We start from the raw sequence: 26,705 nt of genomic DNA, 5'->3' as shown, positions 1-26,705 counted from the left end.
TGGAAATGAACTGGATTTGGCAGCTATGTTATCAGCTCTAACTGTACAACATATTGCAACAAAATGCAGTGGTAAGATGATCTTGGGTGACCATAACTATAAAAGAAACTCCCTGCATTTGGTATCAGTCACGTGAAATACCTGTTTATCAGCTAGCACATGCTGCATTCAATTTGTAGATCTGTTTGAATTACTTGGGGAAATTTTGTCTTGTGTTCCTTTTCTTTGAGTACTGGAGCTACAGTTCCTGTGGAGATCTTTTGCTATTTGGCTTACTTGTAGCAAAGGAAATGAAATAAGGAGTTTGATTCATGAAAGCTGGAAAACATTAATCAGCTTTAGTGCAGCAGAAGCTGTGGTCTTGTCATGGGTCTTCTGGCACAAATAGAGTACCTTGCTGTGCTTTAATGCTCCATCATTCTATACTCTGTCCTTAATTCCTACAGCAATTGCATTGCCATCTCCTCAGGCTGTTCTTGACCAGTCTAATCATCAATCGTCAGAGGGTTCTAAAGCCTCCTTTGGTTTTAAACCTGAATTAATACCTATTTTGCAGATATTTAACATTGAGCCTGCTTTTTTTTACTTGCAATACCTATATTCCCTCTGTTGTAGTTCCTCCCTTGAGAGCATTTCACAGACCCAAGGAACAGTTTGGGTTGGAAGGGACCTGAAAGATCATCTCATTCCAACCCCCCAGCCATGGGCAGGGGCACCTTCCACTAGAGCAGGTTGCTGAAAGATCCATCCAGCCTGGCCTTGAGCACTTCCAGGGATGGGGCATTCACAGCTTCTCTGGGCAAACTGTTCCACTGCCTCACCACCCTTACAGTAAAAAATTTATTCCCAATATCTAATATAAACCTGCCCTTCTTCAGTTTAAAATCATTCCCCCTTGTCCTATTGCTACATGTCCTTGGGAGAAGTCCCTCATCAGCTCTCTTGTAGAAAATACTTAAAATTCTCAAGGTGAGTTTTCCTTTTGCGCAGCTCTGAACTGTAATTTTATTGGTTATAAAGATGAGCTAGGTCAAAAATTAAATGGGTATGGAAAACAGAGAAAACATTTACTGACCTTCTGGTTTTATATTGTGACATTGTTACTTTCAGTTGTTAAAGCAAGATCCTCTCTTCCCTTTCTTCCCGGTTAGTTAAGATGTGAAAAAAAGGAAAATAACCCATATTTTGCTGTCAGTCCACACACACTGGTTTCTAGTATGTGTAAATGCTATATGATTGAGTTGATTCATCTGCTCAAATATACCCAAGTAAGCTCTAAATGTCTTTTAAGTACTTTTGCATTTTCTTCTGAACAGCAGCATTTTCCAGGGATGTTTTGAATTCCTTGTTATTGCTTCTGACTCGAGGAAAGAATATTGTCAGGTTTTGAGTTTATGGACTACAATCTAGCACCTGTTGAATGGAATCTTTAAGTTGACTGACTCTCTCCTGGTTTTGAGAGTTATCTTCTTGTAATGAAGGTCTCTCCTCCATGTTGAGAGCTGGCATATCTTTTTCACTTCGCCCAGTAGACCCACTGAGCTCCATTCTGTATCTAAAAATACAAAACGTCTTTATGTGAACACTTCAGTGTGACCATAGAGGACAGGAAATCCGCTTAAGTCGAAACTGCTGCTTTTCATGAAGGATTTCCTACATTTTCTTTCAGTCAAGGTTTACAGCCTCACATATGTGGAACCTTATCAGCCAGAACTGCTTAGGAACTCTTTTAAGTTGTCTGAAATCTTTCCGGTTAATTGCCTGCAGGATTATTGAGAAAACACATGACTACGTGTGAGCATGCATGAGTTCTTAATGAGTAGGTCTGGACAACAGCAAATGTGAACAATAGCAGCAAACATTTCTAATTTGATCTTGATGGTGGTATGTTCTCCTTTCTGCCAGTGTGCAAAGCACAGATGGAAATGCTGAAAGAGAAGGTGCTTTGGGGGCACAACACTCAGCTCTTTGGATAGCTGCATTTGGAAACACTTAGAGCATATTCCACACAGGAAATGGTGGGGGGGGGGGGGAAAGCCACTTAATGGTAGGGGGAAATGCTAAAGACCAGAGATGGTCACAAGAGCTGCATCTCAAGTGCAAGGAATATATATATATATATGTAGAGCAGAATACAGCCAGGCAATACATTTTCAGTTGCCACTCTAAGTAATCAGTCGGTCCTTTTGTGTTGCCCTTAACACAGAGACCTGCAAAGGAGGGGTTGTGGTTTTTTACTGTGACTTAGGTTTATAGGTTTTGTTGAAACAGCTAGGTCTACAGCTAGGAACTGAGGTTCTCCATCTTCTAGCTCTCTGCTCTTTTGCTGCTAGAGAGCTCTGTCTTGAAATAGTTCTTGCAGTCTCACTACTCGGGAAATTTTCATGCGCCAGGATTGTGTTCAGTGGCAGCATAGTCGATTGTGAAGATGTGCTTAAAAACAAATGTCTGTTCATTGACTTGTCAGAAAGGTCAACTCCATGTAGACTACTTGGCTACTTTCTGTACCTTTGACAATACTTTGTAAGCTGTGGAAAGCAGTTGCATGATGTAAGACATGGAAAGATTTTTCTCTGCATGGAGATGAGCTGATTTGTATATGTACTCTGGAAATATTCACAATATTTTTAATTTATGAAAATTTAGAAAAGTAAAGTTGCTTTAGCAAAAGGCAGTTTCAGAACAGTTATTACTAGAAATTTAGAGTTAGGATCCTAATTAGTAAGTGTCCATAACAGAGCCAATTCCTTAAAAGGAGGAATCTCATGCATACTAGTAACTGAAAGCCTGTTTAAGTGTATTGCATCCTTCAAGGGCTTTAGTTTTGGATCTCTGCCAGTACCACTGTGAAAAAGAGATGCTACTTTTCAAGTTTTGTTTGTTTATTTCTAGAATTACCAGAGGGGAAACAGTCTATCTCCTGGCAGCCTGCAGACTTTGGATAGGAAATAGAGCTTGAAAATGTCACCTATCCCACAGTGACTAGGAAGATTATGGGCATCACTTTAAAGTAATAAACATCACAGTGATCTTTCAAATTATAACTTCAGTCAATTTACTTTCTTTTCCAGTTGTAATGTATGCTTTATTTCCCTCCCCCTCACTTAGTCTTATTTTACATTGGTAAGTGGGATCAGCTTGATAATGCTAGGCCTGGTAACAAGGACTGTGGGTCTAACAGAATGGTAGTGTGGTTGATGAGGGAAATAAAGGAAGTTGATTAATATGAGCTGGGAATTTCACAATTTATCAATTTAATAAGATTATAAACTAAGCTAATAATGGTAGGTTTCCGTACTAAATATTTATATTCTGCATGATTTTCTGATTAAGACATCAGAAGAATATAAAACCATAAGCTATTAAGTAGATAATAAAATCTAGGGATTGAATGGACTTGAAATTGACATTTCATTTAGGCGTTGTCAAGAAACCCCAATGTTTGTAATGAAATAATACAGATAGATTGCCTTCTTCACTTGCACTATATAAAAGCTTTCCAGCCTTGTTGAAATAATGATAGACTTACTCTTGGGTCTGAGCCTTCTGTTGGGAGACCAACAAATCTTAAAATGTTAAGTTGCTTAAGAAGCAGAAATAAGGGTGGGCAGAAGTCCATCTGCATTTCTCTGCATTTGTGTTACACATGTACTTTTGTATGGTACAAAATAAAAGATTGTGTCCTCCTCATTTCTGTCTGAAAACAACTTGGGTATTATAGAAGTTGATCATGAATGCTTGGTGTAATCCTTATGTATGACAGAAGAGCAGTATTGGCAGCTGCTGACAAAGCAAAGGTAGAGGGAGAGCAACATTAAGCTCTGAAAATATTTGTTCTTGTGCTTTTTATTGTGAGCCCTACTGCAGTTTGTAGTAATGGTAGTCCTGCCTTATCAGTGTAACTTTTCAGTCTCCTACAATTCCTTTGAATGTTTTTCTTTGAAACAGGGGGTCAGATTCTCTACTCATAATGGTTTTTATAGAGTTTTCTAGCACAGAGGTTAAAGTGCTATAGAGGCAGGCTGACAAAGTCCTGTAGATTCAGTCAGTAGCATGTTGGTGGTTGTCTGCCACAGTTTTGAGTACTATCAGTAGTGTGTTAGAAAAAAACCACTTCAAATGTGAGTCTGTTAATCCTTGTGAATATAGCTGAGAATCATTGGAAGGACAGAAGACAAAGGAGGGTTTGTAGAGATTATTAATGGTGGAAGGGAAAAAGGATCAGCTACCCAGCTAAGTGCCCAGATCCAGTAATGGGGCAAGGCTGGGAAAGCATCATGAGTAGCTGTGCCATAAACTGGTGGCCAGAGGAGATGTCTTCAGTGTAAAAAGACGCTAATGAATTTAAAGATCCCTCAGGCCTCTGTTAAACAGAAGTAGATTGCAGTGCTGGCTTGCAGTTCTGACCTTGAAATGATGGATGTTGTTCCAGCACACAGTCTTGGATTTTATTGCAATAGCTGTGATTTCCTTTAAAACAAACACCTGCAGTTATGGTGGTGTACTTCAGGAAGAGTATTCTGGACTTCAGAAAAGCTGAATGGTGAGAGAGATGCACAGTCATAGTGCATATGGACTTCTGTTGGAAGTTGGATTTGAATAAGAGATATTTAACTGTAAAGTGCTTGGAAATAATTGGAATTATTAAATGTGTCATTTGGATTGTAGCCTGATTATTTTGTTTGCAGAATCAGTGCTGTTCTCAGAAAACATTTTTCTGCCTAAAATTAAATCCTGCCAGGAAAGTTGAAAGTTTGGCTTAAATATGTAGGTGTTCTAGAATATTTTTGGTCAGAATTGCTTTATTCTATTCCAATACCTTTTGAGCCCCTTCCCCTCTTTTGGGGCCTGCCTTTCCCTGTCTCACATCCCAATCTTTTTGCACCTACTCCTCCTCTTTTCCAGTTATTTGTCATATTTTTTTATGCTCTGTTTCTAAAAGATGAGGTACAAATCAGTATTTACTCTTCAGCAGATAAAGCTGTTAGGAAGTTGCATTGATGTTTAGGTGACTTTTGGGTCTATCTGCCTCCTTGGGTGTGCACTGCAGTGATCAGGCAGAGGACAGAGGCTGCTGTGAAAACAATGCAAGCTGAAATGATCCCCTTTCAGCTATCTGCTGTTCTAATTAGCATTTAAAAGAAAGTGATTAGCATATTTAATATTAATATTAAATTATTAAAATAATATTTAGATTGTAGGAATCTTTTATTTCTGATTCTCATTTTATTATAGATAGGTCATTTGGAAGCACAAAATCTCTATGTGGCTATAATGTAGAAAACTTTCAGTTTCATTTTATAGATCATTTTGTGCTTCATTTACATTAAAGCTACCTCTATTTTAATACTCTGAATCTGACAGGGAGCAAACTTCTCAAAGTTTATACTCAAAATCTGGATAAATAAACTGTATATTTTTTACTGTAAATGCATCACAACTCTCAAATCTGTTCTCTTCTTAGTAACATGATCTCGCTGCTAATGAAAATGCCAAGATACAGTTTTTATCAGCTTTTTAAAATACATTGTTATAAATAACTGGGATTATATAATTTTGTTGCATGTTTATATAACTTCAAATAGCCAGAATGCTTTGTTCCGTTTATAAAACTGGCTATTTTTCAAGTGATGTTTGAAAGCAGGCTTTTTGCACTGTGGATATAAGTTGTATTTAATAGCATATACTCACTATTTTATCTTTAAACGTGTTACTGCTTAAATGAATGGCATATTTTTCAAGGTCACTTTTTAGAGTGAAAGAAAGTGAAAACAAGTTCACAATTTGTCTGTAATCAAGTGTTGTTTTCAACCATCACTTTTTAAACTGAGTAATGTCCCCCTCTTCTTTTTTCTTTCTAAACTTCATAGTCCTAGTTTTTATTGTTTTCTCTCCACATGGAAGTCTCTCCATCCACATTTAATTATTTCTGTGGCCTGTTTCTGGATCCCTTCTCTTTCTTCTATAACTTTTGAAATAGGGTGGCCAGAAATCAAAACAGGTGAGATTACCTTAGATTAATAGACCAGCATCATAATGTCATTTTTGTGGGCTTTTTTCATCATCAGTTATAAGCATGCTGGCATCCTACTTGGGGTTTTGACTGTTCCTGTCCATAAAGCAGTTTTTCTAATGAAGGTGTTACCTGATTTCATTACAGTTAATTTGAAGTCCTGATGTTTACGTTTAGGAGAACTCATCCTGTTGTTATTGTGGGTTATAGGTCCTTTGCTGTTTATGATGTGTTTGGTCACAGTATTCATTTTCAGTATCTGTCTGCCTGCCTTGCTGAAGTCTTTTTCACATTCTTTACAGTTCTGAGGTATTGGGTGGATATTTGATAACTGAAAGTTATCTTGGACTTTGTTCTCACTTTTCATGTTAGGTGGGCTTTCTTCAGGGTCTTCTGGTATCACCTCCCTCTTCCTAACAAGTTTTTGTCTGGGAAAAGTATGCAAAAGTACACAGGCTGTATTTATGTGACACTTGGTTTGGCAGGTGAATAAACTGTGAGTAAGTTCTTACTTGCTGATATTTCAGCAAGTATAAGAACTTCAACAACTCAAAAATGCCTATATGCAAATCCTAGGATTGAGGATGATAAAAATTCTTGTCTTGGCTGATGTTTTTCTTAATAATAATGAAACTTTGGCTTTGATTTTTTTAATAATACTTTTATTTTGTCTTCTTTAACTCCAGCTGATTCAACAGGTACTCATTCTCTGTACACAACATACAAGGACTATGAAATCATGTTCCATGTTTCTACTATGTTGCCATATACTCCAAACAACAAGCAGCAGGTAAGATGGGCTCAGAATAAGATGAACTATTGAGTATTTATGGCAACTTTTATTCATTACTAGCAAAAAACCATTTAAAGAATCAAAAGTAAAGGTGGCAATCTCTGTGTCAGGGAGATGAACAAAGTAGATGATTGTACGTACATCATAGATTTTGCTCCGTTGTTTTCTATTTAATTGTGCATTACTTTGATGTGAATAGTATGCAGTAATGTCATTAGTACTTGTCAGAAGGACCTTAGTGTATCTGATGATTTTAAATAATTTTAAACCTTCTACAGCTAAGTCAATTGCCCTTTAAGGTTTGCATTCAGCACATTGTAATATGGAGAGAGATAATGAATGGTAGTCCAGCACACTACACAAGAGTACATGAGCCAAAATCCTTAGTCAAGATTTTTTTTTTTAAACTGTTTTAAACAGTTCTGTTTGGGCAGAACTGCTTTATTTACTAAAAGAAGCCTACCAGGAAATTATTTATAGTGTGTCTTAAGGACAATAACAACTTGTTTTCAACTTTAAATAGGACCTACCACTGGCTTGTAAAAATGTTTGAAATGGGGGATGTTTTCCTGCTTCCATGTATTACTGATTTCTCTTGATACTCACAGGATTTGTTTTTCCCCTTTGATTAGCTAAGTTTTCCCTTGTAAGTTGACCCTCTATGCTACATATAGAAATGAAATTATTATGAAAACAACCATGCCTGAAATTTATTAGGTGAACAACTAATTCTGGTACTTGTTATAGAACACCCAATTGTTTCAGTTTTCAGTTTGAAGTATCACTTGGGGAAGGAAAATGAGCCATAGTAATTTATAATAATGAGAAATAAATGATTGGAAATTTGTGAAAAGTCTGTTTTAACATTTTTTTTCTTTTTCCCTCATTAAAGCTCCTGAGAAAACGGCATATTGGAAATGATATTGTGACAATAGTTTTCCAGGAGCCTGGAGCACAACCATTCAGCCCAAAAAACATCCGCTCCCACTTCCAGCACGTCTTTGTCATTGTGAGGGTGCACGGTCCCTGCACGGACAGCGTTTGTTACAGGTACCTGCTGCTGCACCCACTGGACACAGGCAACTGGAGTGCAGCTGCCATTCTCCTCCTAAATTCTCAGTATGGAAATGTAGTGAAAGATGCGGGTCAAGGAGGTTTTGAGTCATGTGAATTTAGAACTCTTTAAAAGAGTAAATAGACACACGGATATGTAGATGAAACATGCCCAGTGAGGAAGCTGCTGCGGTCACAGACGCACACACACGTGCATATCAAGCACTTGGAAATTATTTTAGAATTGCCTTCTCACTTCCTTTTTATTCTCTTTTTTAAGAGAATGCTAGAAGACCATTTTGGCATTGATAGAAATAGAACAAAGAAAAAAAAAAACCACTTCCACTTTTTGCTTAGATAATTTGGTCATCTGAGTTTATGCTCCATTTTTGAAATTAAGACAGTGAAAAAGTATGACTTAGCCTTTCAGGAAGAAGCTAAGCTCTTGGAAATATCTTAATTTCTTATCTCATTTCAGTCCAACAAAGAAATGACAGAATTATGCAGCAAAAAATAAAGTTGTAATGTGACCTTAAAGTCAATATGATTAAAATTAGAAAATGGTAATTGATAGTAACATGTAATAAGGACTTGCAAGATCATATTCCTACTAGTATAATTTTTAAAACTAAATTGCAAGCTTATAGAAATATTTCTGAGTTATGCTTTTTTACTATCAGTGAAAGTTCTTACCTTTGTTATATACTGAACTCTTCTACTATTTTCATTTTTAAATGTTGATTCATTTGAGAAAACTTCTCTAAAGCAGTTTCATTTAAAATATGAAATGTCAGACCAGTGGATTTAGAGCATGTATCTTGAAATGAGGTAGCCTTTGAATTGACTTGTTTTTGCTGAAATACAAATATTCATTTAAGTATTTTATTAAGGTGAGTGCTTATTTAGAGGAAAATCTAAGACTGCTGTGTATGAGTTGGTGTATTCTTTATTTTTTGAGTACATATAGATGGGTTAAAGGCTTTCCTCTCCTAAGAAGTTTCTGGTAAAGTTCACAGAGCATTTCTAAAATTGATGCTGAACTTTGTATATGTATTAACTCTCCTGGACTAAGAATGTTCATGTGGATACTCTTTTTCAGGATGCTTATTGAAAAATTCAACTGTTGCATAATTTATGTGAGCACAGCTTGTTCTTAAACTCTTAGACATATGTTTCAGCTCTTACCCTGTACAGAAAGTGATTTTGAAGGGAGTGTACAAAATGCATCCACAAGGGCTGCAGATGCGTCTTTCACTTGAATTGCATATTACAGCATAGATCTGCTTTTGTCTGTTACTTTAAGTAATATGACTGTATATATTTTCTTCCTTTTAAAAAGGCATGGGAAAGATTGATACTTGCTAAACTGTAATAAGTTCAAGTATCTGAGGGTTCTATTTTTGACCTTCAGACTCGTGAATCATCTCATTTTTCAAGTGTTTATAACTATAAGGGCTGGAACCTCATTGGTTGCTTAATGGTAATTTTGGCTTTAGTGATGGTACAGGCTTAAATTTTAAGGGGAGGGGAAACAGTGTGATAAATGGTTGGGAGAATGTCAGTGTTCATTTTGATACCCAAGACCACCAGAACATTCTATGTTTTCTGTACTGTCTTTAAAATTGAGGTACTATTTTTTCCTGTCCTCTCAGTGCAAACACTTGATTTAGATTTGTAGAATTCTATTATGAAAAATTTCTCTAGGAGACTTTTCAAAGTAAGTTGGACCTCTTTTTCACTGAATTATTTGGAACAGTTTCATGGATTCATAATTCTAGACAAAACAGGAAACCATATAATATAAAAATGTACTGGAATTTATATTTAAAAACTACATAAAAGGAATAAAGTCGAGCACTGTCTTGGCCAGTGATTCTCTCTCCCAACTAAGATAAACAATATTTCAAAAGTCTGGCATCTCTGAGCATTGCTCACTTTTTAAAACTTCTCTAGCATGTATTAAAGATTAAATTCTTATCCCTGTGATTCATGGCACTGAAAACTGAACCAAACAAAATCTTACTGGTAGTTTCTGGTAGTTTTTCATTGCATCCAGTAATTGCGTTTAATGCTTAGGCTTCCATTTCTTAATAACAGACCTTTCAGGACCACTGGAGATGAGTCACTTGCTTCATGAGCACCCCCTGTTGCATACTTTAAGATATACTGGTATACTTCTGGAGGAAATATGACAGTAATGACCTCTTTCAGTATCAGTTGCTAGAAAATACAGTAATTAAAAAACAAACAAAAAACCAAAGGAAAAAAACACCCCAAGCAATTCAGAATAGCAAAAGCAAAACAAACAAACAAAACACCCTACCACTTAAAACCAGAAGATACGGCTGTAGATTGGGTGACTTAATTTTTATTTTTGGTGTTCCTATATGCTTCTTCAAAAGATTTACTCTGAAATCTTAGTTACTGATTTTTTTTCTGAAGTTCTCTGATTATGTTTAAGAATTCAGGTAAAATGAAAATGTGAAAATAATACCAGTCAGCATTCTAAGTGAAACACCACATGCTTTCCTAATGTGATCAAGTTTTATCCTATTCTTCTTTATTTCCATTGCCATGGTATCTTTGCCAAAGTTAGTTAATGCTTTTTCAGATCTAGTTACAGATATGTGCTAAGTCCTGTTTGGACTGTGGGGACATTTCTTGTCACAAAACTATCGAAGTAGAGTTTCAGTCTCTTAGGATAGTTCGTCAAGTGAATGATACTGGATTGGAATGTCAGATCTTCAGAGGTTCTAAACAACTTGCATCTGATTTATAGCAAAAGAGAATTGACAATTGAGAATAGCTAAGCTGGTCCCTGTTGCCTAAGGCAATCTTATTGTCAGTCCATCACTTGGTGCAGGAACTAAAAGGAAGAGTTGAAAAAGAACATATTTGTTTCTACTATATATCTCTGGGCTTCTCAGAAGTTTTTTATTTTTGGAGTCAAGCAATATTAGCTAGTGAGGTTTTCTGTCCAGAAATGTAAAACAGTAATGTGATGTATATATGCATTCCAGTCACCAAATCATTTTCTTAATGGAACTGGCCTAGTGAGATGACTTCATTGCCTTTATCTTTTCCATGTGTTCATTTAATCTATATTTCTAGTGTTGATCACACACTTGGCACTGCTTTCAGATGAGCCTTTCAGCATTAAGTAGCTACATTCTAAGCTAGCCTTTCTCATAGTGTAAGTAGAAATTTTCTTTTTATACCAAAACCAAACAGAATTCAGAACTACCATACATGAATGATTACTTATAAAAAAAACCCCAGCCCTACAGTTTGTACTTGAAGCTCTTTATAAGCTGTGGACTGAGAACGTGTCAAAAATGCCTATATGCACAAAAGTGGCTTTCTGTTTATACAGTAAAGGGGGCATGACCTCCACACTGGCAACGTTAATATGTAAATTTAGGCATATTGCTGAGAAAAGAAAAATTGAGGGAATGTATTGTCTGTAAGCAAAAACTGCTGAATTCGCCTAGAGTGAAACACTGTGTTTCTGAATTCTTTTATTTCATTTAGTGTTGCTGTGACAAGATCCAGAGATGTACCATCCTTTGGCCCACCTATTCCAAAAGGTGTGACATTTCCTAAATCAAATGTGTTCAGGGACTTCTTACTGGCCAAAGTCATTAATGCAGAGAATGCTGCTCATAAATCAGAGAAGTTCCGTGCGATGGCCACCAGGACCCGGCAAGAGTACTTGAAAGACTTGGCAGAGAAGAATGTCACCAACACACCCATTGACCCTTCTGGCAAGTTCCCCTTCATCTCACTTGCTTCAAAAAAGAAGGAAAAGTCCAAACCATATCCAGGAGCAGAGATCTACAGTTCTGGTGCTATTGTCTGGAGTGTCCATGCAAAAGACTACAGCAAGGGTATGGAAATAGACTGTCTCCTAGGCATCTCTAATGAGTTTGTGGTCCTCATTGAACAGGACACAAAAAGCGTGGTGTTCAATTGCTCCTGTCGAGATGTGATAGGGTGGACTTCAACAGACACAAATATCAAAATATTCTATGAGAGAGGTGAATGTGTTTCTTTGGAGAGCTTCATCAGCAACATTGATGACATCAAAGAGATCGTCAAAAGGCTGGAGGTTAGAATGTGTTCTCTTGTTTGGTTCCCCTTCTTTGCTTTCTCCTCTCACCCGTTGGCCAGGTAAAGCTTCAATTTAAATAATGCCTGGGATTCCTAAAATTGTTTAAATTTTTTATTGTGAAATTTATGAAGACTTCCCTGCTTCTCTTTCTCAAAACTGAATATTGCTTTCACTTTTATCACATATCAACTAGTCTCAGCTGGCTGTGTGTGTGTGAAAAATGTATTAATATATTAAAAAGACCGGGTCCTTCAGATGCATAAGTTACTCCCACACAACAAGTACAGAAGTGTCACATTACTTCTTTTCCTTGTTTTTCTTCCCTTTCTCTATTTTATAGACTTGGAATATCTTGTTTCAAATGAATCTGCAATGTCTTTGGGACTAACTTATTATGTTGCCAGCAGAGTGCAGTGCCAATCCCCACTGCAACCTTCAGATATACTCTGCATGTGATAAAGTAAAAATGCAGTGAATCATGGTATCTCCCTTTAAAATATCTGTCCATGCTAATTTTATATCCAATTAAGTTATGAAAGAATGTGCTACATGCTCTCTTTCCTGTAATTTCACAACTGTGGTTGTATAACTACCAGAAAAGAAGGAAATCTAGGTCCTATTAAATTGCTCTTGATGACATTGATGCTCATGGTACATGGAAGAGTTGGCATAGTTCCCAGTTTACTGTGCTTAGTAGCTGCATGTTACCACATTCTGACAAAAGTAGTTTTGCCATTTCCTGAAACAGCCAGAAATGGAGAATGTTTTGTTGGTTACTAAAGTGTAAAAGACAGACATGCTTGTGTAACTCCATGTGTTTTTCTGTTGTGTGCTGCCATGTATCTTCTAAAATTCCTGTGGTTGCAATAAAAATTCCAAGGCAGAACTTGAGTAACCAGATTCTACTGAAAATCTTAGTTTGAGCAACAGGACTCATTTCAGCTGATTATGTACCTAGGACTGCAGTATATATCCCTTTATTGTGTCCTACCATGATCCTTGGGAGTCGGTTGTGCAAAACTTGAGCCCCTAAACCTCTGTTAGCCTCAGAGGTGTTTGAATGCATTAAATTCTATCTGCATTTCAATTCCCAGCTGGTGACCAAGGGCTGTGAAACCGTGGAGATGACCCTGCGCAGGAATGGCCTGGGCCAGCTGGGTTTCCACGTGAACTACGAGGGCATCGTGGCTGACGTGGAGCCCTACGGGTACGCCTGGCAGGCAGGGCTGCGCCAGGGCAGCCGCCTGGTGGAGATCTGCAAGGTGGCTGTGGCCACCCTGAGCCACGAGCAAATGATTGATCTGCTCAGGACATCAGTCACAGTGAAGGTCGTCATTGTCCCTCCCTATGAGGACTGCACACCACGCAGGTATTTTGCAGTTGCTGTGTTTGCTCTGAAATAGTATCTTGTTTTATGGGGAGAACCACTATAGAGTGTTTGCCTCGAAAAAAAAGTGGTATAATTATAATACAGAATCCAATATTTAAGGTTGGAAAATGAGAGCAGGAAAAACTGCCCACATTCAGTCTCCATGCCCCCCAAATATTCGTTGAATACTAAAATATAATAACATGTGTGAAGAAGTTCATGGAACCACGGAATTGAACACAGAAATCAAACAACTTCTTAGTCATAATTGTGTGTTTAGCATGCATAAAAATTGATTGTACACATGCCAGCTTTCCCATTTGCTGGTAATTTGTAATGCCTGTGGATATAATTCTTGAAAGCTAGGAATATAGACTTAGATGCTTCTGTTTTCACAATAAGTAAGGCTGTAAATGATGGGGGTTTTTCAAAGGTATGGATCTGGCCAGAGAAATTGCTGCAAATTTTTCTTTACTCCATAGATCTTGTTGCATCTCTCTCACTTGCCATCTATATTAAGCCTGAAGCTCATGTCAATTATATTGCTGATTTTATAGTTTAAAACTGGTGCTTCATCAGAAATAAGCAGTAATATGTGCATTTTTCTTAAACTGGACATTAAGTCCCTCCATTTTTCCTGAATTCACACTAAAGCTTTTATAATTTTTATGAATTCTCAGCATTGTCTGTAGCCTTCAGCCACATCGCTAAGTCTTAATCGCATATTCCTGACATCCTGTATTTGTATCCTGGAAATGCTGCTGTATGATTAAAATGGAATGAGGTATAATAGAATAAATTTGCCCCCAGGCTAGCTGAAGGCTTAGGATAGGTTTTCCAAGAAGCAAGTACAGTTACCAAAGTTCAGAGGATTCCTTGGAGTGAGAGACGAAGTGAGCATTTTTGCACTGCTCTTTTTTAATCAGTCTATAACTTTGTAGATGTAATAGCTAAATCTTTGTATATTTAAGATTGGAGCTAAACATTAACACATATTTATTATATATATATATGAAATTGTGTGTCTGAGAAAAGACCTAGTACTTGTGTAAAAGAAAAATCTGTTTGTTTTTACTGTAAGCAACATGAACTCCTTTCGTAAATGCTAGCAAAAGAGGAGCAGAGAGAAAAGAAGTTTTTTGTCCTTCAGCTGTCAGTGGAAAATTGAATACATGTTAGGGATTAAAATGATGAGTGGCATAAGGTCACTCATGAGATATTTTGAAAGCTTTTGAGCAGTATTTAGCAGCCTGAGTAAATGCAAAGTTCAGCTGCAATCATCATGAAAGGATTAGAGCAGAAAAATCAGTAAAAGCACAGATCCTATTATTTCTGAACTAAATTAAGTACAGCCAAAACCAGGCTTACTTTTACTGCATCCAAACCCATAGCAGTAAGAGAAACGACTGCACTTTTTGAAATACTCAGAGTTTTGTTGTTGCTGTCTAGTAAGCAAATCTTCATGGTAGATTATTACTAGCTATAAAATTCCATAAAGCAACTCTTGATGCCCCCATTTACTCTATCCAAAATCATAAAAGTTCAAGAACTGTGTCTTGAATTTGTGGCTATCCTACATGTATTACTAGACACTTCAGTTAAGTATTTGTGCAAAGGAGTTTCTCTTTTGGCAATCAATTTTCTGCAGCTGGAGTCCTTTTGTTATGTCCTGTGGAGGTGACTGAGTATTTCTACTATAGTAAATTCTGCAGACCGTAACTAAAATGAAGATGCATTCTGCATGAAATACTACATTGATATGAGAAGCAGTCCCTATCCTAATAAATTGGTTGGCAGGAAGTTGGGGTGCAGTTAGATAAGCTGACTTGGCGACAGGCACATGTACAAGGTCAATAGGAGATTCATAAATAGATCCAAACATCCCGATTCACATTCTCATGCCCTATACAGAGGCAGGCCTTGTTATGGTTAAGTCTCTACTAAACCATGGTTATGAAAACATTGCCACTGAACTAATTTAGTGGGCTGATTGCTGACTTTGAAACTAAGGACACAGCCTTAAGAGGAAATTGTGAATTCCTGCTTGTTAAATTGTAGGTACGTTGCAGGGGGAAAAAGAGAAACCCAAACTAAGTACTTAAGCACTGGGGAAAGAATAGCAGGGACATAAAATATGAAGAGAAAAGAAAAAACGAAGGATATCAATTATCAATATTGTAGTTCAGTTGTGAGTGGCCTTATCTCCTGCTCATCTCTGTCTAGCATGCAGTGGATCATATCAGAGGGGCCTGGGAGACTTTCAGGTGAAGCTGACCTACTTGTGCTTCAGAAGCACATCTCATGCCTTCCAACAGATAATTTAATTTGGACATTAAGACTAGAGGGTAGACCAGCATAAAACTACAGAATATGTATACTATGGGCAGCAAGACTGTTTCACTTTGTCTGTTCTTATTAGACCATACAACTTCCTTATGTCAGCATGGCCAGATAACAAGTTCTCTTTTTTGTTTTTTGCAGGGAAGATATACTAATATTTTTCACCCCTAATGGTTTAATTGCTTAGAGGAGGAGCTATGGGTTCAAAATTTTGCACTGATTTTTTATTTTTCTTTCCATTAGAGAGTGATGTATGTAGATAAAGTAATTATGATAAAACATACCTAGTGTTCATTCAGATGTATATATACATTTGTCAAGAGAAATGCCAAAATTATCCTTACTAAAGCAGAAGATCACATTTTTTTCCAAGTGCCTCATTTGAAATATATGCAGAAGTTTGCTCTGCTTCTTATGTGGGCTGCATTAGCTTACATCCTGTTCTAGTCAGATTTTTATGCTGTGCTGTTTCCCAGGAAGCAACGGGCATCTTTGGGGTTTGGCATACACAGTTTCTAGCAAGTCTTTTCATAATGTTCAGATTTATCATCTGAGGTACTCCAAAGCCAAAGGTATTTGAAAGTTATGTCTAGTGCCTTATTTCACGTGACTCTTGACTTTTAATGTCTGTACATCAGAAAGGTGTGTCTCAAAGAGAGCAAACATTTCAGGTCTTATTTGTCTGGCTGCAGGTAAGTTCTAAAACACATGGCTTTAAGAAGGGGAGATACCCTTCTCACAAATCTTTAGTTTTTCTAGCCCAGTATCAGATGGAGAGTATCAACTTGACCAACTGGAATGTTGGAATGGATGGCTATAAACTCTTCTGGAGGGATTGACTAGGACAGGCATTGGGTTAGGGCTTAGTGATGGTGACAACAGGGTTGTTAATGTGTGAGAATCAGGGGGAAGGCCAACAAGGCAGAGTCCATGGTAGTCTGTTGTGCATCACTCACCAGGATGAAGAGACAGACTCTCAACATCACTAGTCCTTTTTCTTGAGCCTTCTAAAATTTGTTAAATAAACGTTTCTTAAAAAGAGAATCTCATACTTCCATAGAATTGGTTCAGCTTCTGTCTTCACATTTCTCTTCTTGTGAACATATCACGTTTTTATTTTTTACAGCTGCATATTAATTTCTTAATTTCCAGGAGTTCTTCAGAAAACTACCGTATGCCAGTGATGGAGTACAAAGTGAATGAAGGAATGTCGTATGAATTCAAGTTTCCCTTCAGAAATAATAACAAATGGCAGCGAAATGCGAGCAAAGGACAGGGACCTCATGTGGCTCAGGTGCCATCTCAAATCCAAAGCCCAGTACCATCTAGGATTAGCTCTGGAAAAGGAGAAGGGAAAATGCCACCCCCAGAACGAGCCAACATTCCCCGAAGCATCTCAAGTGATGGGCGCCCATTGGAGAGCCGGAGGTACGTGTCTTCTTCACAAATGGTTTTTCGTTGCTGCTCTGAGTCTTGCCTGGGAAAATTCACAGGAGTTTATCTAAGTATCTGAAAACTGCTTTTAATCTTGGTTTTAATTAGTCAAAAGACAGCATGACTATGAGTGAAACAATAATCAAAAGGAAATACATTTCCTGGCATAATTAACCGCAAAATTAAGTATGCTGGAATGTTTCTCTGTGTTGGATGGTACTCTGAAACTGCTGTGATGTTATTTAAGTTTTAAAAGAGTTACAGTCAGAGTTTTAGAATAAGTGTTCATGAACGTCAGCATTTTGAAAAAGTAAATCAAAAATTTATCTTGTTCGTAGGCTTGGTGGAATTGCCTAAAGCTCCTAAAGCAAAAATAGTATCTGACAGGGTTTTTTTAGCAAGAGAATTCTGACTAGTATAGAAAGGAAATTTATCTGACTGGGGAGTGTTCAGTGTTCAGACATTTTAGGCTAGAGGAGAAATTCTTCTAATTTTGGATTTCACCAGGGTAGTTTGGGGTTTTTTGTTGTTTCAAGTTCTTTAAACAAGAAAGTGATTGTTAGCATAAAGGTATCAGGTCCATCATGTAACAATGTTTTTGTTCTTTTGTAGAAAAATATGTATTTGATAGCATTCAAATGAACTGTCATTGGTTTGATTATCTATGCAAATCTGTCTCTGCATTTGCAATGACATCTGTGGAGGAAAGCAAGTTAATAGCTTGTATTTCTTATTTTGGACAATTCCTAGGGAAAAAAGCTTTAGATAGGTTCTGATCATCTTTATGGGTGAAAAATATAAAGCAGTAGTCATAAGATGCATATTGTGGAAAATGTAGGAGTTCTAATGAAACAACTTAAAATCTTTTTCACGTCTTAAAGAACACTGGGGATGGAAAAACATGTTCAAAGATGGTACAGCCAAGACCAAGGACCTACCAACATTGGAATTTCTGTGTTGGATACCTTTTTAGGAAATTACAGTGATTGCTAAGGACTAAATAGTCTTACTTTCTTTTTCTTAAATATATACTTAAAAAGCTCCTATCTGTGGAAACTGGAAAAAAGGTGCAACACTGAAAGCACTAATAATTTCATAGATGACCTGACTAGATTGTCTGTCGGTTAAAAAAGGTTGCAGAGGCCACTGAAATGCTGGACTTGATTCTCGAATTATGTATTTGGACCAACATAAAAATTTCATGGCTACAGGCTATATCTGCCTCTTAGAGCTAAAGACAGGCAGATGCTGAACTGGAAGGAAGAGCAGCTGAGCTGGTGGTGTTTTTTGCTGTCTCCAGTGCTGAACAATCTCCTTATGTAGTTCCAGAAGGCACAGTAATACCTGGGAAAAGCTTAAGGCAGTGACAGACTATTGGATTCTGTTGAGTTGCCGGTTTTTCCAGATGCTTCCATCTCATCCTGGCATTAACCAGAGAACTTGGCTGCAGTCTGGAGTTGGCTCATGTCAAAAAGAGCCTTTGGCTGCCCTGGGAGGAGGGCTATTAAAAACTGTATGTTCCTTGTGCATAAAATTGTACACAGGCATTCAAGATTTATCCAGTCTCTGGAGGCTTCTAGAAGGGGGGTTATGGCCTGCTAAATGTTTGCAAAGTGAAAATTACATTTTCTTAGTCAGTATTTGTTTTCAAAAAGTGAAACTTTGACTTTTCATTTCCTTCATTTTCAGGGCATGTAGCTGGTTTTGATTGTGTTTTTTTTTTTCTCCTCTAGGCATTCTTTTAAGTATTCTTTTTATTATTATTCGAAAAGGGTTCTATTGGATTTTTCATCCTTGAAAGTATATTATCAAAGTAGCTTCTAAATTTCACTGGGAATTTTTCTGGATGCTTGAGGAATGTCTTCTGTCATCTTTCTGGTCTGCTAAACATGTTAGTCTTGGGTAAATCAAGTTTAAATATATCATCACTTGCATGAGGTTAATGTCTTTCCAGTTAAAGGGAGGTAATAATTTTTTTTTCATTATAAAGAAATACAGGAGGAGGAAAACCTCAACAATAAGCAAGACTCATTTGTCTTTTCTCTGCATGATAAAAGAAAGCTTTTCATTTCAGAAAGCTCAGATACTTATTGTGTAAAGTCTTAAAATCAACAAAGGTGGGTTTTTCATAGACCTCTTAACTGCTGTCTCATTTAGTTTTTCACCACTAGTTTTCATATTTGCCCTAAAGAACACTGAGGAGGAGGTGCTGAAATCTGTGTGTGTTTCTGGTGCAGGCAGCAGTGATGGTGCTCTGCTGTGCTTTGCTCCCTTTAGTCCATTTAAGTATGTTGGAAATAAATAAAATCTGCATTAGCAGTCTTGAGAACAGGGGAATTTCACTTCATATTCATCCAAACATTGTCTCCCCATAGAGACTGCTATTGCAGATGGGAGAGTATGTTGCTTGACAATTCCTCATTCTGGGAAGGCAGGCAGATGCCCAGTCCAGCAGAGTACTTGAATTTGCGTTCTTTGGATTATCTTCATGTATCCAATTGACTGCCTTATTTTCCCTGATCTTCACAGTACTAGGATCCTTGAATGCAGTCATTATTGATGTGAGTGGGTATGTGGGTATTCGTAGACAAGAAAAATAAGCCAGAACTTTGTCAATCTTCAAATAAATCTCTAATATTACTCCAACATTAAGGCTACAAAATCTAATAATATAAATTCAATAAATCCCAAGTTATGGCTTATTTCACAATATTCATTACCATGTGGGATACTATATAGCCTATTACCCAGAATGAATATCAGGATAGGTTAAGGAAAAAAGAATAAACCACATATGTGTGAAGTAAACCAGAGCTAATGTTTTTGGAGAACATGTAATTATAGCACTTGATTTTTTAATTTATTTTCCCCCTCCTCACAATTTTCAGGGTTTTTGTACACTTGGTTTCCACACTCTATTAAGAAACAATGTGCAAGGAAAGGAGAGGAGATAATGGCAGATAATTATCTGTTCTTAGTTGATTTGTCAATTAATCTGGAACCAGTTTTCACTAAAACTTGATTGACAGACATTTGAAAAAGTGTGGAAATCAGTGATGAAAGCATGTTGAAGACTCGGGTCTGGAACTTGAGCACTTCAGTCTGTAGTTGAGTACTGTTGGATGAAAACTCAAGGCTCTTAACTAGAAAATTTCTGAGCATATTCAATATTTTAAACCAAGTGGAAAACTGAATTACAGCATGACTGCAGTCACACACACTGGCAGTAAAATTCTGCAGTATGGAAGTACCAGAACAATATCATTGATTGGTTTTGTGTCACATTGAGGACTTTGAAGCACAGTCTTGCCCTAAGACTCCATACTTATTGGAATGATGCCCATGTAGTCAGTGATAGTAATTATGCCAGTTGTAGTTTATAGGTTAACTCCTGCAGGCAGATTCTATTTTAAACTGTTCCTGTATTACCTAAAAATCCTCATCTGCTGCGGTGTATCTTGCATCAGTGACATTTTTCCTAGTATAAACAAACAGGTGTCTGTGCTCATTTGCTACCTGTCAAGTCAGCATTGTAGTACACGCACTGCCTACCTCACAGGGTTTGCAGATTTGTTATTTAAATGTTCTCATAACATTCTTCAAATTAAAACATGTACCAACATGAGATTATATACCACACACTTCGTACCAGCTCCGAGACCTAGAGCTGGATGTAGCAGTGGAAAAACCAGAGGTTTGTTGGTATGCATGCCTGTGCAGCCAAACTCTTGCAGTGTAAAAGCATCTGAGAAGAGCCATGCTGTGTCATGTCAAGATTTGGTCATTCTTGTTTGACAAGGGCCATCAGTGGGGACCAGGGACAAGCATAAGAAATGCTTACAAGTGTAAAGGAACTCTTTACCAGGTCTGACAGTCCCCTGGCTGTCTGCTGTGCAAGATTGCCTGGAGCTGGGTGCACCTGTACTGCTGTGGCTGCTATCTCTTCATCCAGGTTCCTGCTAATTGGTCTCTTGGTAGTTCTAGACCTCCTACTTGTTCTTTTGTCATGAGGGATAGTGAGTAATCACTGCTTTCTTGGTCCAGTGTAATTTATGTTTGGATGAAGTGAAGCAGAGAGGATAAGTTTCTCTATAATCCCTGGAGACACAGGGCTTATTCAGTGTGTCTTCATACACAAACTCTTCGGTACATCTGGTGTCCCACTGCCTGCTTCTGTGTCTTTTCTTGTTACAATATGTGTTTTCTGAAAGGTGATGATCAACTTGAAAAAAACCCAAAAACTTGAGATGGTACAACATGACAGCATAATTGCCTTTTTTGTTTCATTCACTATCCCCTTCTTCAAAATTGGTGGGTTTTTTTTCTTTTTGAATGGAATGGATTGTTTTCCTTTAAACATGAGAGCATTTGAGACGGTGTTTGCAGCAAATTGTTGTGGCTTGCAGTATTACTAGGATGGTAAAACTCAAACACATGGAAGGTAAGCATGCCAGAATTAAGATTTGCTCTGCTGTTTTTTCAGAACTCTTGTGTAACTGTATATCAGATGCTTCTTTTGATTAAATTACAAGAATTTCTTGTAACAGAGGACATCTGCCTCATTCAATTCACACAGTGGATGCAGCTCATTAAAGAAGAGCTATTTAGTTTTTCTTTTCCTCTTCATTACTCTGTCCCTTATTTACTGGATGACATTCAAATCCTGTTGTAAAGATGCCATTACTAATTCCCCTCTAAGCTTTACAGTGGTGCCCATTACTATAGTTTCTGAATGCTTCATGGGTATTAATTAAACTTACTTTTCAAAATTCCTGTGTGAGAAGAGATGTCTTCCGCCATCTTCAGATTAGAACAAAGGTAAAGAGATAAATTATGTTCTAATTATTTGTTCTGCTTATTTTGGCCATCTCATATTTGGAAGTGTACCCAGCATTGTTAATACTTTGTATATTCAAATTATAGCCTCAGTTGACTTCAGCTGCTTTAGGAAGATTTCAGCTCAGAGATATAGTGGGCCTTAAAATCAAATAAGGCCTTTTGAAAAACTAAAATTAGCAACAACAAATGAAAAATTGTCATTAACAAATACAGTAGTGGTCACATCAAGTGCTCCAGCAAGTGCAAAGTAAGAATTCAGTTTGCCAAGTCAGCACTGGCTGTAAGGCCATTTTCCCTCTTCTGCCAGCCTGACCGTCCTTTGCTTCTGGGCTCTGCAGCTCTTGCAGGAGAAATTGTAGCACAGTATAGGCCCTGTGCCAGTTTTACAGGAAAAGGCACCTGTGTATGATCTTTTAATTAGACTGCCTTAGGCCATAGGCACAAAGTGACCTAGACTGACATTTTTCTTCTGATGTGTGTACTACATACCTATGTGCCCTGAATACGTGGGGAAAATGACAGCTAATGACATAGAAATTAATTTATTATAAGATGCTTTCAATGTCAGCGTTGTCATATTAAACAAAATAAATGTATGCCCATTCCACTCACTGCTTTAACAAAAGATGATGTTCTTCCCATATTTGGCAAGACTCAACCAGTTCTTTCAGGATGAACTAGATCTGTTAGAACTAAATCATGCATGGGATAATCCCAGTTCAATTGACTTCAATGTAATTGTATCTGTTTAATGTAATGGACGCTTGGCCTATTTTTAAATTCAATTGTGGGACTCATGCACTTAACAATTTTGGCATTTCTTTTTAAAACTCTCTTTTGAAATAGATAAGAGCTTGCTTTAGTATGGTTTTTAATTAGAAACAAAAGACAGGCTCAGATTATTTTAGCTATAGGGGCATACTGCTAACACAACACAATGCACCTCTTGTGTTGGGAAGTGCCTTTCATCAAAAGATTTCAAAGCAGTTCAAAAAGTCAATTTGAACTAATTTGCTCTTAAATTCTTTTATATGTTTCACAAAATGAAATGTCTTATAGCATTAGTGTGTTTTAGTGCAACTGTGAACTGTACGAACAAAAATATACTTCTGCTTTAATTAAAAGAATGTCCTACCTCACTGGTTGTTCATCTTTATTGTTCAGACCACATTTCTAATACAATTTTGTTTGCCCTCAAGGTCTTTCCTCTTTGTAAATGAGTTAGAACTCTATGACATAGAGTTCTGAAATCTTGATGTTCCTTCTGAACAGTGCTGTCACTTTTTGGTAAGGCATAGGAAGAAAACAAAAAGGCATAGCTGAATCTGAAATGAAAATGTAAGCATTTTTCAACAGAAAAAAATTCAAAGAAATTATTTGAGAAGTAATTGGTTTCCTTACCATCAATTCCAATTTGGCATTGGGAAAAAAGGTCATAATTTTAAACTGTGTATTGCTCTACGAGTGTAACTGAGTTTAAATGTGTGTACCTTTATATGTGAGTGAATGCTAATGAAAGTGCATTTTTGTGTGGCGAAATGATTTTTTCTTCTTTTTAGAGGAGAGCTTCTGGGAAAATAAACTGCTTGGCTTATGGGTCCCCAAGTTTTCAAGTCTTCAGCCATGTTCTTTGCAAGCAAATATTTCACAATAGTTGCTTGATAAATGTGGGATAAGTTAAAATATGTTTGGTAGACTAGGAAGGCATTAGTGGAATTGGTGTAGCACTTACCATGGTCAGGCCTTAGATAATTCCTTTCTTGTCTCAGAAAAAGAGTAACTATTAGTTATATGCACTTCATGAAATTCCAGATGGCAAAAATTTTTGATCCAGTCGTACTGCTCTTTCCATTTTAAGATTTTGTTTACTGCTTTCTTGCAAAGTACTTAGGAGGACAATGCACATTTGATATAAATGTAAATATAAATATATATACACACACTGTTTTGATATAAGTGCATACATAAGTACAATTAATCAATAATTGTTTTTCAGTAATTGTTTTTAATTTCCAAAAGATTTTTAAACTTTTCAAGTTTCTACATTATTGTGGTGAGAGCTAATTTAAAATCTGCCACTCCTTTAGACATCCAGATTAAATGGCCAGGCTAAGATCTTCTAAAGCCCAAGACCCGAGCTGGGTGCTGGCAATTTATCTATATGTTTCACTGAAGTCATTATCTGTTTTTCAAATATTAAATTATTTAGCTTGTGCAAATTATTGTTTTCCTAGATAAAATGAATAAAGGCTTTTGTTCACAGTAGGAGTTGGATGTTTGTGAATGGCATAATTCAAACTTTGCTTAAATCACTGTAAAACTTTTGAATAGCTTCAGTCACAACTGAGTAGAACAAAGAACTAGCTAACAGCAGTGAGTTCTGCTGGGGTTTGGGAAACAAAATACACAAAGCTAGCAGTTATCTACAAAAGCCTTTGACTACAGAACAGGATATGAGTTGGGCAGTATAAGCTCGCTGCTTCCAGCCATTCTGCCCAGCTGCATGTGTTGCAGTTCTAGACTGTTTATTTGCTGTAGGGTTATTCTGACAGGTGAAGGCTTTATGTGACTCAGGTCTGCGTTTTCAAACAGAGTTCTTGATCTGTTGAGATAGTTTTGTATTAGAATGTTAAGCTTTAAGGTGGTATGTATAGATTTCATTGCATTTTTTTAGTCCTTGTATTTTAATGTGGACAAGTTTGGTGGCGTAGAGGTAAACTTGATACTCTTGGAAGAGTTTGCATGGGCAGTTCACTACATTTAGTTTAAGTTCAAGGCAAGAGTTTGCTATGAGAATTAGGAATATTTTCTTCTATTTGCTATTTTGATGAGGAATGTAATGTTTCATTAGGCTTTACAATCAATCTGTAACAACAGACTTTAGAAACCAGAAGCTTTTCCTAATGTATGCCAGAATTTTCTTCCCACATTGCCTTTATTTCTTCCCATGCATCCAGGGTTTTACAGTTGATTTTCATGGTTTCCAGTAGATAATAAGGGGGAAATGTCTGATCCTTCAGCTGATGGGATTTCTGCTGTCTCCATGACACCATTGCTTGCAGCTGTGGCAGTTTGCAGGGTGTTTTTGAGCGTGCCTTGCAGTGTTACCCTGCTGATTTGAGGCTTCCCTTGGTCCCTCGCAGGCTGTCCCCTGGCTCCGATGTCTACGTCACCGTCTCCTCCATTGCCTTAGCAAGGTCGCAGCAGTGCCGCAACTCTCCAAGCAACTTATCCTCCTCCAGTGACACCGGCTCTACTGGGGGCACGTACAGACAAAAATCTATGCCAGAAGGGTAGGCACTAGACTTTTTACATATTCTGTTTCGGCAGATGTTTTCTTCTCTGTTCCATTCGTTGTAGTGTGTGCTCAAGGAGTGCTTACACAGGCTCCTGTCAGCTGTTGTTTACATGCATGAAACCATGGCTGTTTTCAAATAACACTGTCATGCTTCTTGAAAAAGCCAGTTTTAAAAATCCTTTGCTTCCACTCTTACCTTGCAGCCTAACTGCTCTCTCTGTTCCTAGTCTACAGCTGCTCAGGTCACTACACAGAAGGACTTTTATATATTTAAAAACCTTCATTAAAGGTGCTGGTTTCACGTGGCAAATTGCTTCCTTTCACAGGTTTAGATTCTAAAAGAAAAGAAGTAATAGGTTTGGGGCTTTGCAGTTGGTTAATAGTTGAAGCAAAGTAGTACTGAGTGCAGCTAAGATGTGTAGGCACAAAAGTGCTAATTAATCCACAGCTAGCTTCTTTTTCACATATTCACAGTCATTCTGTCTTAAAGCTTCCAACTTTCCAGAAGTCTTCAAACTCTCTGAAGTGTCAATGTAAGGGGCAACTTGCAGAGGAAGAAATTAAATCTGTATCATATTCGGAGAGCACCAAAAGGACCAATAAATCAAAGATCACCACGTAGAGAAAAAAAATAATTGGCAGCAGAAGAGCTGTTAACTACATTCCAAATTACTTCCTATAGAGAAGATAAAAGGACAAAACTGCTGATAGTTCACACTGCAAGTCTTCCCTCTGGAGTATTCTTGAGTACTTTGCCAGGTCATTGTGTGTAATTCATTTTGGTTTGGGTCTTCTATAAAGTAGAAATATCTTTGTTTTAAACGATACATTATTAGTGGGATTAAATGCCATTGTCCAGAACTGCTTAGTACAAGGGCACTGTCTTTTGCCTCTAGGTGCTCTGTGTCAGCCCAGAGAACACTGTTCTGAGCACGTGTTTGAAAAAGTACTGCTTCTTGCTCCACAGCACTGAAGATTTGTCCTCTCCTGTCCTTCCTGCAGCTCAGTTTGAGGTTTTATGAAGAGTCAGTCTCTTCTCTGCTGCCCACCTTCATGAAGGCTTTGATTCGTGACACTATCAGGCCTCTTCTGGTTATTGTTTAAGTTTGTGCTTAAGTCCTACTGATTTTAGGAGATTTGCCCTTAAGCCTATTAAACTTTGCTGTGAGGAAACACTAGATATAGGTTATCCAGGGCTCTGCAGCTGGAAAAAGGCACTTAACCTCTTTATCCTCTGTAGACTTTCTGGCTCATTCACATCACACCAGCAGCATTTCTGTGTTACCTTGAATTCTGATGAGTAGCTTGTGCTCCCATTATTGTTTGCTCTTTTCCAACTACATCATTTGCACTACAAAAGAGGTATTGCTGCCATATGTCCTTTGACCACCACAAGCAAAACTGCTTGCGTAAGAAGGGATTTTCAGACACACTTGAAGGTTTGTTTTGAGTTGT

The 26,705-nt window shown here is 37.4% G+C and overlaps 1 protein-coding gene across 2 annotated transcripts in view; it reads left to right on the top strand.

Annotated features, from left to right (window-relative positions):
• SIPA1L1 (signal induced proliferation associated 1 like 1) overlaps positions 1-26,705 on the top strand; it is a 70,455-nt gene that overhangs the window by 16,928 nt on the left and 26,822 nt on the right. For both annotated transcript variants that reach the window (XM_066552948.1, XM_066552949.1), the window contains exons 5-10: positions 6,700-6,803; positions 7,699-7,856; positions 11,391-11,967; positions 13,065-13,339; positions 16,832-17,107; positions 25,096-25,245. In XM_066552948.1, coding sequence (XP_066409045.1) covers positions 6,700-6,803; positions 7,699-7,856; positions 11,391-11,967; positions 13,065-13,339; positions 16,832-17,107; positions 25,096-25,245 — 1,540 coding nt within the window. The remainder of the gene's footprint in view (positions 1-6,699; positions 6,804-7,698; positions 7,857-11,390; positions 11,968-13,064; positions 13,340-16,831; positions 17,108-25,095; positions 25,246-26,705) is intronic.

This window comes from Molothrus aeneus, chromosome 6 (genome assembly GCF_037042795.1).
Source record: "Molothrus aeneus isolate 106 chromosome 6, BPBGC_Maene_1.0, whole genome shotgun sequence".
In the NCBI taxonomy this organism is placed as follows: Eukaryota; Metazoa; Chordata; class Aves; order Passeriformes; family Icteridae; genus Molothrus; species Molothrus aeneus.
The sequence above is the reverse complement of the archived record's forward strand: the minus strand, read 5'-3'. Positions and strand labels throughout refer to the sequence as shown.